Source organism: Drosophila melanogaster, chromosome 3L (assembly GCF_000001215.4).
Source record: "Drosophila melanogaster chromosome 3L".
Taxonomy (NCBI): Eukaryota; Metazoa; Arthropoda; class Insecta; order Diptera; family Drosophilidae; genus Drosophila; species Drosophila melanogaster.
Genome location: NT_037436.4, coordinates 14020270 through 14036855, shown reverse-complemented (window position 1 = coordinate 14036855; position 16586 = coordinate 14020270). Strand labels below are relative to the sequence as shown.

The following is a 16586-nucleotide window of genomic DNA, read 5'->3' as shown; positions in this document are numbered from 1 at the left end:
TAGCAATTACCGGTATATAAATGAGTATGAGATCAAAAGCTACGATATCTGGCGATACCGATTAAAGAAGAGTAACTACTAATAATTGAGAAAACATTGTTTATCCAGTTTGTGGTTAAATAGTAAAAACGCCACTGCAAATACATTTATTGTAATTTTGAAACACCCGCCACCCATCAGCAAGCTCAGGGAAACGTATTTGATCCACGCATGGGAGGTGGACCATCAACAGTCTCCTCGATGAGCAGCGGCGAGCTCCAGCGCATTAGGAAGTAGGCAGATCCGGATTTATCGTTTGTCCCGGACAACCGATTTCCACCAAAGGGAGTCAGCCCGTACGTGCTACCCGTGCATCGCTCATTCACGTAGAGATTACTAGCGGACATTCGCAGTTGGTTCAGGCAGTGAAGGATAACCTCATCCTGACTTGCGAATATGGAGCCGGAGAGCGCGTATCTGGACTGATTGGCGGCAAGCTTGAGAGCCTCACTGAAGGAATCGTCCGAATAGACGAACACCGGCAAGAACGGTCCGCAGCAGGGCTCACACAGCAGTGGATCCAATGGATCCGACACCCGGACAATCGTTGGATCAACGAATCTACCAGTGCTGTCATCACAGCTGCCTCCGCACAACTGCTCCATGTTCTTGGTGCGCTGCAGTAGTTTCTGCATCCGCCGGAAGTCATTTATATGCACCATCGCTCCTATATCCGTTTCCGATTCGATGGGGTCTCCGATGGTCAGTTGCTCCGTGGCCTCCACCAACTCCTCCCTGAGGCGTGGCCACATTGACGAGGGCACATACATCCGGGAGAGCGAGTTGGCATACTGTCCGGCAAAGCCAAAGGCCGCCTGCACGGTGGCTGAGACGACAGATTCCACCTTAGCGCTGGCATGGACAAAATGAAAGTTCTGACCCGGGCACTCGGCCACCAGACGAGGAAAACAGATGTATCGCTCCATTCGATCGCTCACCAGCTTGTGCACATGCCTGTAAAAAGCTGCACTCGCTTGAGTATTCAGTCCGGCAAAGTGCACGGCATCCGTGATGGTGTCCAAGAACAGACGCTCGTTGGCCGGCACAAAGTTGATAACGCCGCTGGGCAAACCCGCCTCCTGGAAGGCTCTGAAAATTAAATAGCTCACTGGTGCCACTTCCAATGAGGGATTCCACAACACCGTGTTGCCCATGAGCGCCGGACAGAGGGCCAAGCTGGATGACAAGGCCACCGATTCAAATGGTGCCAGTGCGGCCACAAATCCATCCATGGGTCGCAAATGAAAGCTGGGGAATACATTCATATCACCCTGGATCTCAAAGCGCAGCTCGGACAGATGCTCCAAATAGTCAGCATTGGCCCTCAGCGATGTGAGTAGCCGCCGAATGTCCCGCGTCGCATCGTCGGCGGTTTTGCTCAGCGTCATCATGAGGAACACTCTCAGCCGCAGCTCGTCCTCCTCGATAATGGTGGCGGCACGTCGCCAAATGGCCAGTCGCTGGGCGATGGGAACTAGACTCCAAGTTCCTTGCGCCGAAAGAGCAGACTTAATTGCCGCCTCGATTTGCTTGCGATTGGCGTAGTAGACGTGAGCCAAGTTCGTCTGCAGGTGATGCGGGCAGCAAACACGCTGAGTGTCCATGGTGTACACTGTATCATCGCCGATAATTGTGGGCACCTCCAACGGCCTGTGCTGAATCTCCTGAATGGCATGATTAACTAATACTCTCTGGTTCCTGTGAATACTTGGATTTTCTTCCGCCGGCTGGGAATCCGGCTCGACCTCTTGTTGGTCCTCATCCTGTTCCGGCTGGACTGCTTTCTGCTTGTCCACGGAGATTTTTGTCTCGCCTTTAATGATAGCCATTCCACCAAGGCGACGACATCTGAAGGACCATCGAGTGGGGACCGCGAGTCCCAGCTTAAGCATTGCTTGGACAATTTTAATTTGAAGCTTTTAACAGGAATTTATTCTACATTTGCCAGTTTAATATTCGTATACTTAAGTGTATAAAAATATATGTGTAATGTGTGTTTAAACAGTGCGTTTCGCCGATGTAAGACAGTTGTGGAAAAGGCAGTTCGTTTTCTAAATCCAAAGGCATTCAAAACGAAGCAGATTGCAATAGTTCTATGGCCTGGAAACAACAAAATATTAATAATAATAAGACCAAACAATTTGTGTAAGCCATAAAAATAAGAGATTTACAAATTCTTGAGAATACAAATGTATTTGTAACAGAACGAAATTTAAGCTCATAACATTTAAGGTCCAATTATCACATACTTTTTGTTTCAAATAAAAATGTTTCAAATATTTCGACAAATACAGGGAACTTAAGGTCACAACTATCTTTCAGTGCTGAATCGCTTGTTTAATTCGTTGAGGCATTTTTCATTATGATTTGAAACCAAGTGCGCAAAACAAATTGTAAGTAGGAATGGCTCAAATATGTCAAAAAAGTAAAATTAGTGACTAACATAACTTAGGACTAGGTGACATTCGTTTCCGAGTTTCGATGCTGTTGCATTAGGAATAATTTTGAACACGTGGAATTTACGTTTATGATGAGAAGGCATACATATACAGAATTCAGCATCTTCGCCTAAAACTCATCTGGATATGTGGTCTCATGGGATTCGTTGCTTTCTTCGTGCTATCGGTTGAGCATATTCGTCAGATTTGTGTGAAGGTAACGCGTTTCTAAGGTCACTAAGGTGCTAAACATGCCGAGTTCATGTCCATCCAGCGGGGGAATGCATCGGGGTTTCGTCCTGGCCTTCTATTCGAGTCTTTCATTGCAGGTTTCTAGTGAAATACTATGCAGTCTTTGCCTGTCCCATTGTGATAGCCGATCCTACAACTGTGCCGCGAGTCCGGAGGCAGAGATGTTGTCGCCAGCCCCAGCCGTTTTTCTGGCTTCGCGACACACCAGCACCGGGGCCACACAGATTTCCACCTCTAGCCGTTGCCGGTGACGACCGTACTGGATATACTCCCGCCAACAGGGCACGGGACTGGCTGCACCAATGCGCATTCGCGGCGCATCCGCCTGAGCCGAGGTGGCGAAACTGTCATCTAGAACCTGCAGCACTGCCTCCGGGTTAATCTGCGGATGAAAGAATTATCAGTTCAAAACTAAAACATACTACACATAAATGCGTACTCACAAATTGGGATTTGCAGACGTATCGGTGAGCAGTGAGCGCTGCCTTTGCAGCGGCAGCACGTGTGTTTTTCCACTTGGAGCCCGCTGTGGTAAGGATCGCCTGATAGGCCAACGTGTGCACATGTATGCGCGAGATAGAGCGACGCTTGGCATCGCTTGAGCTTCGGTCTTCGTAATCTTCAAGGAGACTAATGAAAACCTGCCGCATCTGGTCAAGGGTGTGAGCTATGCGCGGATTCCAGTCGGTGGCTAAGGTCGTCCGTCCGTGAGCAAGAACCTGCTGCAGGTTAGAGAGCTCTTGTTCGTTCATTCCCAGGGAGTCTACGTAGGGCAGTACAAAGTGTCGAAGCTGTTGAAGCAGCTGCAACTCCACGTAAGAAGCCATCTCGAAGTGGTTCAGAGTGCCCTGCGGCTGGCTGGTTAGTTGCCTTTGTACTTGCTGCAGGCGCGCCTCTCGCTCACCAGACTTAAAGGTGAACATGTCCATCATTTGCAGCCCGCTGACAACCAACAGCTGTGGCTGATACATCTTCAAAGCATCCGTCAACTGCTCCACGGCCCGCAGATGCGGATTATTTCGATCGTTGTGCAGAATGTAGCGATTGGCGCGAGGTGCCACATATGGGCCCCATTTGTCACCAGCCTTGTACTCCAGAATAAGATGGATGTCATCGTTTGGAATCTCGTCACCAGCCAGACGAATCTCCTTTGGCAGCAGTGGCCGCAGCCTGAAGAAGTTTTTACATTAAGTTCCATGAAATAATTTGTTATTCAGATAGGTAATTACTTTCTAGACATGTGGGCGCCCAGTAGCACTTGAGCTCCCTCCATAAAAAAGCGCACGGCCATCAGTGGGGCGTTACCACCCATGTACCAATTGATCCTCTCCTTGTCCATCACCTTGGCGTAGCCCACCAGCTGTGTGAAGAGGGTACTGTTTGCCATCACTCGCCTGAAAAGTGGACCAGTATGAAATACTTTGTTAGTAACTTGCATAGCCAATAAAATATTGGATATCCAAGATCCTTCCATGCAACTTACTCCGCTGCAGCGCCGTTCTGAAAGTAATAGGCAAAGGACTGCAAGAGCTCGTCCTCGTTGTTCACGACCGCCCGAGATCCTGTAGTGGCTGCTGCGACTGGAATCCGGCGCCCATAGTAGCGATCCAGAAATTCAGTGGCGTTTATCTGCAAGTCCGTGCAGGCTCCGTAGCCGATGGCCACCTTGGGTGCCGGTTCCAACGCGGTCCGCTTCAGGGATCTGAAATACAAATGCATATATAGCTAGTGCTGCAGTGTAGCCGAATGAACTCACCCCTCGATTGCCAGGAGACCGGTGAGCAGGACAGTCGTCCTGTTAAGCGTCTGCAGGGCGATGAATGCCTGCCAAATTATGGAAACAAAGGCCGTTAGGACGGAACAGCCGGTGATCCATCCCATGTATCGCAGGGCGGTCATTGTGGGCGTGGATTGTTGTGTGATTGGTTCGCCTCAGTTTGGGCTTTCCAAACTATTTTGTATGTGACAATCCGCCTTCCGGCTACGCCAACTTTCTTATCAGAATTATCGCTCTTTTTCCTTTGAGATGCTTCAAAGCTAGCGATGACACTATCTGCAGTTCTTGGACTACAGCGATAGTCCAACCAACAGTTACATTTGAATGCTATACTGCTATACTATATTTGAATATATTAAAATAAATTTAAATTGAAATGTGCACTTATAAGAGCGCCCTCTCAATGTGTTAATTTGTTCAATGCATAGAACAGCTTACATTGTGTTTAAACATCTTTTTTTGAGCATATTTTTTCGCTAACATATTGGGAATATGTATGTTTATTTGATCCTCGTAGTTTATATTTTAATTTTTTAAGCAAACAAATAAAATTGCAATTGCTTATCGATGACAACAATGGTTTGAGCCACAGCTACTCGAAGCTGGACAGTTCAGTATTGAGCAACTGTAGTTTCGATAAACGATATGTTCCGAAATAACGCCTTCTGCTATCGAAGACAGTCTTGCGTCTGTAAAGTGATAAAATAATTTTACAATTGAGTCGCCTTGGGAATTTCAGTCACTCTCCACACACCAAATACATAGCTCGTGTAACAGCCTGATTTAGTCGAACAGCACATCATTTGCCGGAATCGTTAGCGAATAGCAGCACTCTCCGCTAAGTCGGCACGCTAATTGGCAAAACCGATTCGATTCCAGGGAAGGAGACACACTGATAGACGGGTGAAGAACAAAAGGAGAAGGAAAACAACAGTTAATCGTCAAATTTTACAGGCAAAAGGTGAGCAACTACGCCTTGCACACAAACAACCGCATCGACGAGCAAACGCACGCACACACAAGCCTTATCGCCTGCGTAGTGGTTGGTGTATATAAAAAATTAAAACAATATTTGCACATCCGATTATTACTATAATATTTCGCGTCCACATATATTAGCAAGTGTGCGTGCGCCTGCCCTGGATTTACGTGCCAGTGTTTGTGCGAGCCTAGCGCGTTTGTGTCTGTGTGTGTGTGTAATGAAATGCAATTTTCTCTTGGCATTTTGCGCGCCTCCGATTTTCGCTGCCCCTCTGCAATTCCGCCGCCTCCCCCTCCTTTTGCCATTTAAGTTCTCCCGTGTCGCCATTGTCGCACCTTGGCTAATCCCAGTACTATCACCCGTAGGCAGCACACAATGAGCTCCGCGGAAGAAAACAGCAACAGCCCGGCCACCACGCCCCAGGACACCGAGACCACCGAGCAGGCTAACCTCACGGATCTCGAGAAGATCGAGGAGGAGAAACTCAAGTCCAAGTATCCCAGCGGAATGCGCGTGCCGGGCGGACACTCGGCCTTCCTCCAGAAAAGGCTGCAGAAGGGGGTAAGTGATTAGCACAATTCGAAAACAATCAAACAATAAGTTTACTAACTTTCGGTGTTCGGGGATACCCAAACCCTGTAATATGAATATCAATTAAAAATAATAATAATAATATTATTTAGTAGTATTTAGTACCCGTTGTTTAAAGGAAAATAACAATTCATGTTTCCTCTATTCTAAGATCCATACTATTTGGCAATTGCTTTCTGAAATCAATGAAACTCAATAATCACAGCGCATAGTTTATATCAACTTGATGATCTGGTAAACGAAATCAGATTGTTACATTAAGTTTGCATTTGGAAGATATCTCCGTTTTAGTTCTAAAAAGCTATTTGATTATATAAGAGAAATCTAATATGTATTCCTTCATATCCTTCCCACAGCAAAAGTTCTTCGACTCGGGCGATTACCAGATGGCCAAGCAGAAGGGTGGCGGCGTCAAGCAGGTCTTTGCCAACAAGGTGACCACCGGGGAGGCCATTCCCACGCCCGAAACCGTGCCGGCGCGCAAGACTTCGATCATCCAACCCTGTAACAAGTTCCCGGCGACGAGCTAATTTACTCACCACTCAACACTCACCTCTACTGTATCCACAACCTCAAGTGCAGCCAGTTCTCCGTTCCCCACTTCAAATGCTCTATACCTAATTTTAATGAAAAACCTAATGCTAAGATGGCTGCTGCCGGATTGTGCGGGCATTTCGCGACAGTTTAAACTGAAATTCTAGCACCATGTTCCGTGTTTCCCCCGTTAAATTCAATCGCCATCCGCACTGGCCAATCAATCTCAAGATCAACTCATCAGTCCATCTCTCAGGCCGGGGAAGCGAAGATGGCGAGCCGAGCAGCGCGAAATTTATTGCAACAGTTATATATATCTCTATCTTTGTAACATTAAACTAACTTACCCTCGTCGTACATAGTTGTAAGTATTACGAGCATAATAAATTTAAGTTGGAGCAGCCAGCCACACACACACACACGTTCTCGTACATTACTGGGATTCCATCAAAAGTTTTTAAAAGTTCACCATGTTCTATGGAAAATGTTTTTATATTTTTTTTTTTGCATTCATTCTATAAGCAGTTGACGGAATTTCACCAACTAATTGATAATAACATAGGTACTGCTGCTTGCAGAGCTAAATTTTTGATGCAAAAACCAAACAGTCGAGTTAAAATGAATTTGTAAATCAAGCAGAGCTAAAATAAATGTATGTACGTATACTTATAAATGTGTTGATTTCCTGGGGCGCTAACCCAACAACTGAATCGGAAATGTGCCATACAAATGTTTACTTAAATTATAAGTGCCCGGAGTGGAGTCTAATTAACTAGGAAACGTTCCTTCGAGCGGTGTGGTATGGTAATTGGTTGTTCAAATTGGACGGGAACGAAATGAAATCACCAAAATAGGTGGGAAATACACAATATTTAATACAAATAGATGGGTTCATATATTTTCATACGAACATCGTGTTTTAGTTAAAAGTTAATCGAACTTGCAAAGTGAGTTTTAGGCCCAATTAAAAAAGTTTTAACCAATAAAATCGCTTTTTGGACCACAGTACAAATGAAATCAATCAAATATCCAAGTTTTCCACCAATCGATACCAGCAGATTAAGCATCCATATTGCCACACTTCTGGAACTATCGATAGTATCGCATAAACAGTGTTTTGTACCAACTCTAGGCGGAAGGCGCAGCGGTGATAAAAGAGAAAAAGTGATCTTTAAATGCAATTTTTCGGTTCCAAATTGCATTTGTTATGTGCTACGCGATAAGCACCGCATCGCACACCGTTTTTCGAAGTTCGCAAATGGCCAAGATCAGCGGAAAGACGAGAAAACACGCTGCAATGTAGATGCCCACGAGCAGCCGCGGCAGCAGCAATAACAAAAGCAAAAGTGAAATTAGCGCCGCCAGAGAAGTGCAAGTGGTCAAACAAACGGCGGCGCCATGGAGAACCTCAAGATAAGCGACAAACTGTTCGAGGATGTGATATACTTTGTGCTGGGAAATCTGGACGAGGAGGTAAAAAGCTGCAAAGCGAATCTTTCGTTTGCTGTTGCTGTACTTGCATTGTGCGTACGTGTGTGTGTGTTTGTGTGAGCGGGTGTGCGTGCGTCTCACAGGGTGGGTTGGAGCGCGGGCGGACAGGGTAACCCGGGCACCTTGGCAAATGCGCGCCATAAAAGTTGCCGGCAAATTGCCGTGTTTGTGTGTTTGTGTACTGGAGTTTGTATTGGTGCTAAATCAACTGATTTTTGTTTTGGTTCTCCTCTACCAACGGAAGCAACATATTTGGCACCCTTGAAAAAAGAATTCTTATTTGGTCACATACATATATCTTTTATATATACTGTTTAAATCAAGTAATGTAATAAATAATTATTATGCCTTTGCCTTGCAGATCGAACGCTTTCTTAAGAGCGGTGGCGCTCAATCGAAACTGTTCCTGTCGGACCAAATCACCCACATGATATGCGCCACCAACTACAACGAGGAGGAGCTGTCCATGAACCTGGACCTCTACAGTGCAATTCCCGTAACGGAGCAATGGATCGTGCACAGCGCCAAGCTAGGCCGAATGGCCTCGACACGGGCTTTCGACCCGAGTCCGAATCAAATGCGGTTGATGCGCGGCATTCGGGTGGCCATCACCAATGTAGTGGCAGGGGATCGAAGGCGTCTTTACGCCATGCTGACATACCACGGTGCCGTAGTCACGCACAGCTTTGGGGCCACCAACACGCATCTGGTGTGCGGTGCAGCCAACGGTGGCATCTACAACAAGGCGCTGGCCCTGCCCAAGAATGCCATCATTATTGTGACGCCCGACTGGGTGACAGATAGCCTTAAGTACAAAAACTGCATGCCCGTGGAGACGTATCATCCGAGACTGCTGAAGCCCATTGAAAAGCAGCGAACACAAAAGCAGCAGGCTACGCAGCAGCAACAAATTCAGCAGCAGCAGCAATTGCAGCACCAACACCAGATGCAGCAACAACAGCAGCAGCAGCAGCAGCAGCAACAACAACAACAACAACAACAACAACAACAACAACAACAACAACAACAACAGCAGCAGCAGCAGCAGCAGCAACATCAACAGCAGATTATCCAGCAACAGGCAACGGCTACTTCTGCCCTATCTGACATCCTTGGCTTTGGCGAGGACAGCGTAGCTGCCAAGAGCATCGCTAGCATTAAGTCTCAGCTGCAGGCTTCAGCTGAACAAATACAGCAGCAACAGCTGCCCGTACCCGCACAGCAGCAGGTGGTCTTTGTGCGCCCACAGCCACAACCCCAACAGCCAGCACAACAATCCCCTCACCAGTTACAGCAAGGTGGTCCTCAAGCACCTACTCCTGCACCACACCCGCAGCATCAACAACAATTAATAATTCAGCAGCAGAAGATTATCCCCGCCAACCTGCAGCAGCAACCACAAAACCAGCAGCAAATCAAAAATATCCTACAGCAGAGACAAATGAAAACAACGCAGCAGTCTCAGCAACAGCAACAAATCCAAATGCAACTAATGCAGCAGGAGCAACAGCCGCATCCTCAACCACTTCAACAGCAGCTTGCGCAACAACACCCGCAACAAATCGCACAGCAACTTCCACAGCAACTTTCTCAACAACATCCACAACAAATTCCTCAGCAACAGCAGTCGCCCCGACTGCCAACGACTCCAACAGGCCGGCAGACACCACGTACACCATCTACAACGCCGCAGCCCGTGCAATCCCCTCAGCACCACCAGCAGATAGTTCAACAGCAACAGGTGGTGCAGCAACAAGTGGGCCAGCAGCAAACGATGGTACAGCAGCAGCAGATAGTTCAGCAACAGCAAATTGTTCAGCAGCAAGTTGTTCAGCAACAGCAGCCACAACAACAATCTGTGCCGGTTTCGCCGCAAATCATACACCAACATCTAATGCGGCAGCAACAAATTTTGAACCAGAATCAAATGCAATTGCAGCAAATCGTGCAAAGCGGACAAGCATTGACGCCGCAACAGCAGCAGCAACAGAGACAAATTCAACAACAGCTGCAACAAGTTATGCAGCAGCAGCAGCAATTACAGATGCAAATGCAGCAGCAACAACAGCAACAGAATCTACAACAACAACAGTCGCCTCGGATGGTGCAAAACCGTTCGCCGGTAATGCCACCAAGTACGCCATCCCCATCGTTGCAGCAACAGCAGCATCATGCAACTAGCAATATGTTGCCGCCACAATCGCCGCGACAACTGCAATCCCCAGCTCCCCAAATGACTCCGCCACCTCCGCCCTCGCCGCAAAACGCCCAGCAACAACATTTGCGCCAGCAACAGCAAATGCAACAGAATCGACAACAGCACATGATGGGCTCGCCACAACAACCTCAACCACAATCTATGATGTCGCCGCAACAGCAGCAACAGATGCAGCCCTTTCAACAGCCCGTCCATCAACAGCAGCGCATGCAATTGCAGCAGCAACAACAATTGGCCCAACAGCAGCAACAACAGCAACAGCAGAGTCCCCAGCATATTTCTCCGCAATCGCCCCAGATTTCTCAAACTCCACCCATGCAGGCAAAGCTGCATCAGCATCAGGTGGTTCCTGGACAAGCCACTCAGCCGCAGCAATCATTCTCCCAGCAGAAGCCTATCGACCCAACGGACCCCGTTCAGGTAGCTCAAGTGCTCAGTCGATCTGCATTGAGCAGCAATCAGGACTCGTTGATAATGAGGCAGCAACAATTGAAGCAGCAACAACAGATGCAACAGCAACAACAAATGGCACCGCAGCCCCAGCAGCAGCAAATGGCACAGCAACCGCAACAGCAGCAGCAGCAGCAACCACAACAGCAGCACACCCCTTCTCCGCGACAATCGCCACTGCAACAGCAACCTACTACCCCCACCTTGCAACAGCAGCCAAACCAACAAAACGCTCAAGTAAAATAAAGAACATATATTATTTTTTACCGGAAATTAATGATTACTTCTTTTTAGCAAATACAGCAGCAACAACAACAACAACAGCAGCAGCAGCAGCAACAACAACAGCAGCAGCAACAACAGCAGGTCCTGACGCAGCAACAGCCACAGCCTGGACAACAGCAACAAGTCATCACTCAGCGCCATGTTATAAACACATCCACGGCTCAAGGACAACAAATCATTCAAAGTCATATGTCTTTGGCCTTGCAGAAGCAGCAGCAATTGTTGCACGTTCAACAACAAGCACAACAGCAGCCGCAGCAGCAACAACAGATTACTCAAGTGCAGCAACTGCCACCGGCACAGCAGCAGCAACAGCTTCCGCAACAGCACCAAGTTCAACAACAACAACCGCAACAAGTTCAGTTTACACAACAGCAGCAAATAGCACTTGGAGCTGGTGGTCAAGTGCGGATAATTCAACAAACCATACAACGTCCACCAACCAATGTTCAGCAACAGCAGCAGGTTCCACAACAACAACAACAGCAGATTATTGGTCAATTTCCCCAGCAACAGCAGCTGCAACAACAACCACAGCAGGTATGCCTACTCTTAGTTTTTTGTCTTTTTTTTTAAATATTTACCCCAATAAATTTTCGTTTGATTCACACCAGCAAATTTCTGGAGTTCAGCAGCCACAACAACAGCAGCAGCAACAAAAGACCTTTATAATTAGCCAGCAGCACTTTAATCAGCTTAGCGTACAACAGCAACAGCAAATCCTAGCCCAAAATCCGCAGAGCCAAAACGTTTACGTGGTCAATCAGACACAACAGCAACTTGTGCAGCAACAACAAATGTTGCAGCAGCAGCAGATTATACCACAACAGCAGCAACAGCAGAGGATGCAAATGCAGCAGCAGCCGCAGCAGATTGTTGTTAACCAGCAAATACTCAGTGATCCACAGCGCTTGCAGTACCTACAACAACAGCAGTTAATGCAAAAACAGCAACAGCAGCAGCAACAACAGCAACAACAACAACAGCAGCAGCAGCAGCAACAACAACAACAGCTAGTGGGACAACAACAACAGCAAATCCTTATACAACAGCAGCAAACGCCCCAACAACAGCAGATACTGCAGCAAAAACTGTCCAACGATAATCAGCAGCAACAAATAATGCAGCTTATCACGCAGCAACAACTGCCTCAACGCACGCCGCCTCCGCAGCAGCAGCAACAACAACAGTTGTTGCTTCAGCAACAACAGCAGTCTCCACAACACCATCCACAAATGCAGCAGCAGCATTGGTCACCGCAAAGTCCTGCTGGCGGTCAAATGGCGTCCAGCACTCCAGGCACACCCACCAGTGTTGGGATGCAATCACCCCTGCCCGGTGGACCAACAACGCCGCAGCCGCAGCCTCAGCAGCAATTTGTTCCGCGTGGATTGCGGCCGCAAACCTCTTGGCCCGGCCAGCCTCAACAGCAACAGCCTCAACCCACTCAACAACAGCAACAGATCGTGCTGCCGCCACCGCAACAACAACAGCCGCAGCAGCAGCAACAGCATCTTGGTCAGCAACAACAGTTGGTAATGCAACAGCCACAGCAACAAAAAATCGTGGTGGACGAAAAAACGCATGCACACCTCATGTCATTGGATGCTCACAAAAGAGCCGAATATATTACTAAGTTGAATCAGCAGAACAAACCTCGAGTAATGCTTCGCCAACAGGTTGCCTACCAGCCGCGACCTGGAGCACCGGGCAGCATAGTAGCGACGCGACCGGCAGGTCCGGTTCCGCCCGGGCACATTATTGTCCAACACCAAATGCCACCCGGATTAACACAGCAGCAACAAGTCCTCTGGCTGCAACAGCAGCAGGGAAAACGACAGGTTGTTGTACGCGCCGGAACACCTGGCTTGAGTCCGATTCAACAGCAGCCAGGAGCGGGACCACAGCAACAGCAGCAGTCTCCTCAACAGCAGCCCTTCAACCCCAATGATCCCAACCAGCAAATGCTGATGCAGCGGCAGCAGTTGCGAGTCCAGCAGATTCCCATTCAGCAACAGGGACCTCAGCAGCTGGGCAAGCAAACAGTGCAGCTTATCACCGGACCCAATGGTCAGCTGATTGAACAACAGACCATCGTCCAACAGCCGCAGCAGCAGTCCGCACCAGGCACACCTACAACTCCAGGAGCAGGAGGTGTTCTTCCCGGAAATGCCAACATAATGACGCAAACTTTGGTCATGACATCAACGAGTAAGTAAATGCATTTGTCTGCTACAGTGACTTTTACAATTATACGAATCATCTTTAATCATTAAAAAAAGGACAATGCACATAGTAACCAATTCCTTTTGCACAGCTCCCGATGGACAGCCGCAACAATCACCGCAGCAAATGAACCTCAAAACGAAGACAGCCCTGGCCAACATGTTGAGCAATCGCTTAGGAAATAATGGAGCTCAAACACCACAACAGCAAATAATTCAACTTCCCGATGGACAGCAGCCACAGCAACAGCAGATTGTACAACAGGTGGTGGTGACCGGAGCCATTCAGCAGCAGCAGCAACAATTACTATTACAACAGCAACAGCAGCAGCAGCAACAACAACAAATGGTTGTCCAACAGCAATTACCACCACAGCAACACGTCGAGCCACCGTCGGCAGCTGGTGCTCTTAGAATGATGGGCCAGCAACATAACGCAACAGCCGGAGTTCCTGGACCACCGCGAACTCAGCAGGAGTTGCTCATGTTGCAGCAACAGCAGCAACAACAACTGCTGCAACAGCAGCAAATGCGCAGAGTTGTCGCCCTGCCACAACAGCAGCAGGCACCGCAGCAACATCTAGTCCAACAACAGATCGTAGTCGCTCCGACACAGTCCCCCCAGCAGCAGCAACAGATGGCTGTGGGAGTGGGCGTGGGTGTGCCAGTGCAGCGGACTCCTCACGGCTACATTCAAACTCGTCCTGGTCAGCAACCGATCCCTATGCCGCAGTTCTACGGGCACAATCCGAACCTAAAGTTACCAGCCGATCTCTTTTTGGTGGGCTGTACGTTCTACATTGTGGAATACGATGAAACAGACGGTGATGAACTGCCCATTTGGCTAGATACGATTAGACAGTTTGGCGGTGACATCGAACGTGTTTACTGCCCCCGAGTAACCCATGTTATTTGTCGCACTCAGCGTCATGGCGTGGTGATGCAGGCGTTGCGGGATGCCAAGCGCTGCGTCACTGCCTACTGGCTGAGTGATATTTGCTTAAAGCGCCAACTGATGCCACCGTGGCAGCCGTTGCACCTACCGTTCCCCAGCCAGTTTGGCTATCGTAAGCCCCTAGAACGCTACATCATAACCTCCGAGGGATTTGAAGGCGAGGAGGTTGTGAGACTACAGCAGATGGCAGAGGAGTGCGGTGCCATCTACACATCCTATCTGTCCAAGGTGAACACAGTGGTCGTGTGCAAGCAGCTCGAGGGCAACAAGTTTAATGCCGCCAAGGAGTGGAACATACCGATGGTCAATGCGCTTTGGTTAAGCGACGTGTGCATCGGTAACCTTAGTGGCCTCTCCCAGTATGAGAATCCCAAGTATCAGCAGTACAACTTGGTCGCTCCCTTCCGCATCGAATGCAATCTGGTGGCTCATCTGCTAAGTAAGTACAAACTAAACTCGTATTATATTGTAAAATCATTTGACGATTTGTTTCTTAACAGCTGCTTGGAAGGCGCCCATCAATCTAACTCAGGAGGCACACGAACGGGTCAAGCGACACTTATCCGATCCTTACGGCAACGAGCAAAAACTTAAGCGCCAGAAGATGAACGCATTCCAGCAGGAGCAGCTGCCAGAGCAAATTGTCTGCGTAGAATATCCAACTACCACCAAACCACCAAAGGTCATATTTTCCCAGGTCGCAGATGCCGAGGCTCTTAAAAAAGCTGTGTTGTAAGTATAATACAACGTATTCTTAGTTTCGTTTTTTAACTTTTCCCTTTTTTTTTTTTTAGAATTTTGGGTGGAATTGTGGTGGACAGCCCTGCAGATGCCACTCACCTGGTAATGACACGCGAGAGTCGTACATGCAAGCTAATCCAGGCCTGCTGCCACGTCGATTATGTGCTGAAGTCGAGCTGGATTGCTGATAGTGCCAAAGCTGGTAAATTTGTGCCTACAGATCCATACCGCATTCAGCACATACCGGTGGACGAGAACCTGCAGTTCAATCTGAATACCGTGCTGTGCGCCCCCACTCGTTCAACGCTGTTTGCCGGCAAATACTTCCATGTGACGCCGGACGTGTTCCCAGCTCGCGAAGAAATTATACGAATGATTGAATCGTCTGGTGGTAAAGTGGAGCCGAAGCGGAGAAGCGGTGCATCTGTGGCGGAAACACACATGCAAGCGCCCGATTCCTACATCATAGTAACCTGTCCCACGGACATGCATCTCTGTGCGGATCTCACGCGGCACGGAAATCCCAAGTGTCATATCGTTTCAACGGAGTTCGTCATGAGCTCGATACTCAGGCAGCAGCTGGAGATTGAGCCCAATCTTATACCATACTTGTACAACAATAACAATGTCAATAGCTGCAATAGTAATAAGTCCTAGCGCCGAGTGTTTTGGTTGCTGTAGAGCTGAGATAAGGTCTCAGACTCGCTGTATAGTCACAAAAGAATTTATGCGAGCTGTTATCAAATACGTATGGGTATGACATTGCCACTGCGCAATGTCATTGGCCATTGATGTTGTAGGCCGCGCCAATTTCTTATGATATACCAACGCGAAACTAGTCCATAGAGTTCGTCAATTCAATCGGGCATGCCGGAACGAATGAGTTTATAGGGTCTCGGGCACATCGGCATATCGGTCACAGCTAGACAAATTTATTGCATCCCCCTACTTTAAAATAGTTAATTTTTTCAATTTTTTCAAAGCGCCAGCTCAATTTAAATTGTAAATATACTTGGGAATCGAAATCTTTTCGTTCTTAATCTTCTTGTAATCCACAAGTAGAATCTATAATTATATATAGAGCGATCCATATTTTTGATGTGTTAATGCTGATTGGTATTAATGCGGATCGCTTAAATCATTAGGTTTATATAAATGTACAAATATCTCTATTATTTCGCAAAGCTTGAACAGTCCCCAACGAGTTCTTAGTTTTCAGAATCGTTAATTGTTCATAATTAATATACAGCTCGACCGATATGTATAGAAATATATAATCTAGCGTGTAACAAAGAACTACCTTAATTAGTGTTACGATAACCAGTTCAAACAATCATTTTATATATTTTTGTAGGTTCCGGAACCTTCACCTTTAGGAAGTCACGCAAATATACACATATTATTCCTAAAGTATACGAAATGTTTCACAGAAATTTATATTATCGGCTATTAGGATGCTAAGTACTTTTCACTAGGTAAAGCCAATATTTTGCGATTTAATATTAATTATAGGTAGGCATTGTACGAATTGTATGAAAAATAAAAATAATGTTAACTCGAAATGTGCCTGTATGCGATTCTCATTTTTCAAATTTCGGGGGGAATGGA

At 47.4% G+C, this 16586-nt stretch overlaps 4 protein-coding genes and 1 non-coding gene across 12 annotated transcripts; 3 read left to right on the top strand and 2 right to left on the bottom strand.

Moving 5' to 3' along the window:
- The first annotated feature begins 19 nt into the window (after positions 1-19).
- Positions 20-2325, top strand: asRNA:CR42871 (antisense RNA:CR42871). Its single transcript, NR_037749.3, has one exon.
- Positions 105-2080, bottom strand: CG6661 (uncharacterized protein). Its single transcript, NM_140429.5, has one exon. It carries the CDS (start codon positions 1929-1931, stop codon positions 186-188), a length of 1746 nt encoding a protein of 581 aa, NP_648686.3. The 5' UTR covers positions 1932-2080; the 3' UTR covers positions 105-185.
- Positions 1947-5406, bottom strand: CG6650 (uncharacterized protein). Of its 3 annotated transcripts, NM_140428.4 has the most exons (6): positions 5261-5406; positions 4486-5195; positions 4213-4431; positions 3959-4123; positions 3173-3899; positions 2216-3111 (listed from the first exon to the last, which is right to left on the bottom strand). In NM_140428.4, the coding sequence occupies exons 2-6, from the start codon at positions 4626-4628 to the stop codon at positions 2860-2862; spliced, it is 1506 nt and encodes a 501-aa protein (NP_648685.1). In that variant the 5' UTR covers positions 4629-5195; positions 5261-5406; the 3' UTR covers positions 2216-2859. The 3 variants fall into 3 exon arrangements, with proteins under 3 accessions (NP_001287066.1, NP_648685.1, NP_001246747.1); NM_001300137.1 differs by lacking the exon at positions 5261-5406 and having other exon boundaries at positions 1947-3111; positions 4486-4782; NM_001259818.2 differs by lacking the exon at positions 5261-5406 and having other exon boundaries at positions 4486-4782.
- Positions 5150-7277, top strand: endos (endosulfine). Of its 6 annotated transcripts, none has more exons than NM_001274891.1 (3): positions 5150-5467; positions 5854-6049; positions 6436-7277. In NM_001274891.1, exons 2-3 carry the CDS (start codon positions 5864-5866, stop codon positions 6607-6609), a joined length of 360 nt encoding a protein of 119 aa, NP_001261820.1. In that variant the 5' UTR covers positions 5150-5467; positions 5854-5863; the 3' UTR covers positions 6610-7277. The 6 variants fall into 6 exon arrangements, with proteins under 6 accessions (NP_001261820.1, NP_648684.1, NP_001261821.1 ...); NM_140427.3 differs by having other exon boundaries at positions 6436-7031; NM_001274892.1 differs by having other exon boundaries at positions 5799-6049; positions 6436-7031.
- A 457-nt stretch (positions 7278-7734) lies between these two features.
- Positions 7735-16541, top strand: Ptip (PAX transcription activation domain interacting protein). Its single transcript, NM_168571.3, has 7 exons — positions 7735-8086; positions 8466-11009; positions 11067-11597; positions 11672-13268; positions 13375-14676; positions 14738-14969; positions 15032-16541. Exons 1-7 carry the CDS (start codon positions 8012-8014, stop codon positions 15633-15635), a joined length of 6885 nt encoding a protein of 2294 aa, NP_729947.2. The 5' UTR covers positions 7735-8011; the 3' UTR covers positions 15636-16541.
- Positions 16542-16586: the final 45 nt, after the last annotated feature.